Here is a 1532-nt window from a genome sequence, read left to right as displayed (position 1 = left end):
TTACGGCCGCTCCGCAGCGTGGGGCGGCGGCGGCCACGGGCGGCTGCGCGGCTTTGGCGCACGCACAGAGCGCAGCGGCGGGAGCCCGGCACGCAGCGGAGGCAGCAGCGGGGACAAAGGGACCGATCGGCAGGAACGGGGAGGGGGGCCCGGCGGGAGGCTTCAGCCGGGCGCGCGAGTCCTACGTCCCTTGGGCGCCTCGGAAGCAGCCGCAGCAGCAGCAACCGCCACCACCAGCGCTCTGAAGCCGGGCTGAAGGACGAGCAGGGAAGTCGCCGCCGCCGTCATGGCCTGTGTCGCCGCCGCCGGTCGCCGCCCGCAGTGCAGCGTGCCCATCCTGAGCCGCCGCCAGGTGCCCGTGCGGGCGCAATGAGCAGCGTGCCCGCCGGAGCCGCCACCGCCGCCTCAGCGCCGCACTGAGCAGCAGCGTCAGCGAGCAGCGAGGCCGCCCGGACCGCCTCACCCCCCTCCGCGCTCCGCGGATCCTGCCGCCGCCGCCGGATCCTATTGCGAGCACTAGCCGCGTCGCCTCCGCTCGGCGGTACCCTCGAGATCCCTCCGCCGGGGGAGAAAAAAATAGTCCCGTTGCCTGCCGCCTCCCTCAGAGGCGAGGGGGAAGGAGAGGAGCGGGGAGGGGGGAAGGAAGAGGAGGAAGAAAAAGAAGGAAAAAAAAAGGAAAGAGATAAAGAAAATAAAAGGAGAGAAGCGCGGCGGCGGGATCGGAGGAGCCGGGCCGCGAGCCTCCGCCCCATGTGACTGGCGCCCGGGGTGGGGGCAGCGAGGCCCAGCGAACCCCCCTCGCTCGGGAGCGGCGCCGGGGGGAGGCGGCTCTCGGACCCACCGGCGCGGCCGGGAAGGATGGTCGTGTGAGGAGCGGGCGGCGCGAGGAGGAGCAGGAGGAGGCAGGAGACGAAGCAGCAGGAGCCGCCGCCGGGCGACAGAGACCGAGAGGGGAGGGGGCTTCCCCGGGGGGGGAAGGGGGGGGTCCCGGCGTTTCATGTGGCGCGTCCTGCCCGTCTCCTGCAGCTGAGCGACCGAGGGAGCGGCAGGCGGGCCCGCCGGGGCGAGGCGGAGGGCGAAGGCAGGAAGAGGAGAGAGGTGATCGCCGTCGGGGCAGAGCAGGGGAGACCATGTCCGGGCGGCCCAGGACCACCTCCTTCGCGGAGAGCTGCAAGCCGGTGCAGCAGCCCTCGGCCTTCGGCAGCATGAAAGTCAGCCGTGAGTATCCTGCCCCCTCGGGTCGGGGGGTGAGGGCCGCGGGGCCTCCCCCCGCCCTTCGCCCGGGCGGGGAGCGGCGAAGGGAGCCCGGCCCCGGCCTCGGCGGCTCCTTTCTCTCCCCTTCCCCCCCCCATTAACCTTGAATAGGCGCACGCCGCCGCTCCGTGCGGGGCCTGCTGGACGGAAAATCCCGGTGGGTTTGTCCTCGTCCTCAGCTCCTGGTCGCTGCCAGCGGCCTCTGGCTCGTTAAAAAGCCATTTTTTACCCCCTTTGTGAAACGGATTGGGAGCTCCGTAGCCTGTATTTCCTTTTTA

General features: G+C 71.4%; 1 protein-coding gene across 2 annotated transcripts in view; it reads left to right on the top strand.

The window, feature by feature from the left end:
* GSK3B (glycogen synthase kinase 3 beta) overlaps positions 1-1532 on the top strand; it is a 153587-nt gene continuing 152055 nt past the window's right edge. Inside the window, exons 1-2 of one of the 2 annotated variants that reach the window (XM_027878902.1) lie at positions 1-220; positions 903-1218. In XM_027878902.1, the coding sequence (XP_027734703.1) occupies positions 1131-1218 (88 nt within the window). In that variant the 5' untranslated portion in view covers positions 1-220; positions 903-1130. The other variant, XM_027878901.1, reaches the window with a different exon arrangement.

Source organism: Empidonax traillii, unplaced genomic scaffold (genome assembly GCF_003031625.1).
Source record: "Empidonax traillii isolate 1590-97213 ecotype Southwest subspecies unplaced genomic scaffold, ASM303162v1 scaffold46:size3806547, whole genome shotgun sequence".
NCBI classification, from domain to species: domain Eukaryota; kingdom Metazoa; phylum Chordata; class Aves; order Passeriformes; family Tyrannidae; genus Empidonax; species Empidonax traillii.
This window is presented reverse-complemented; position numbering and strand designations above follow the sequence as displayed.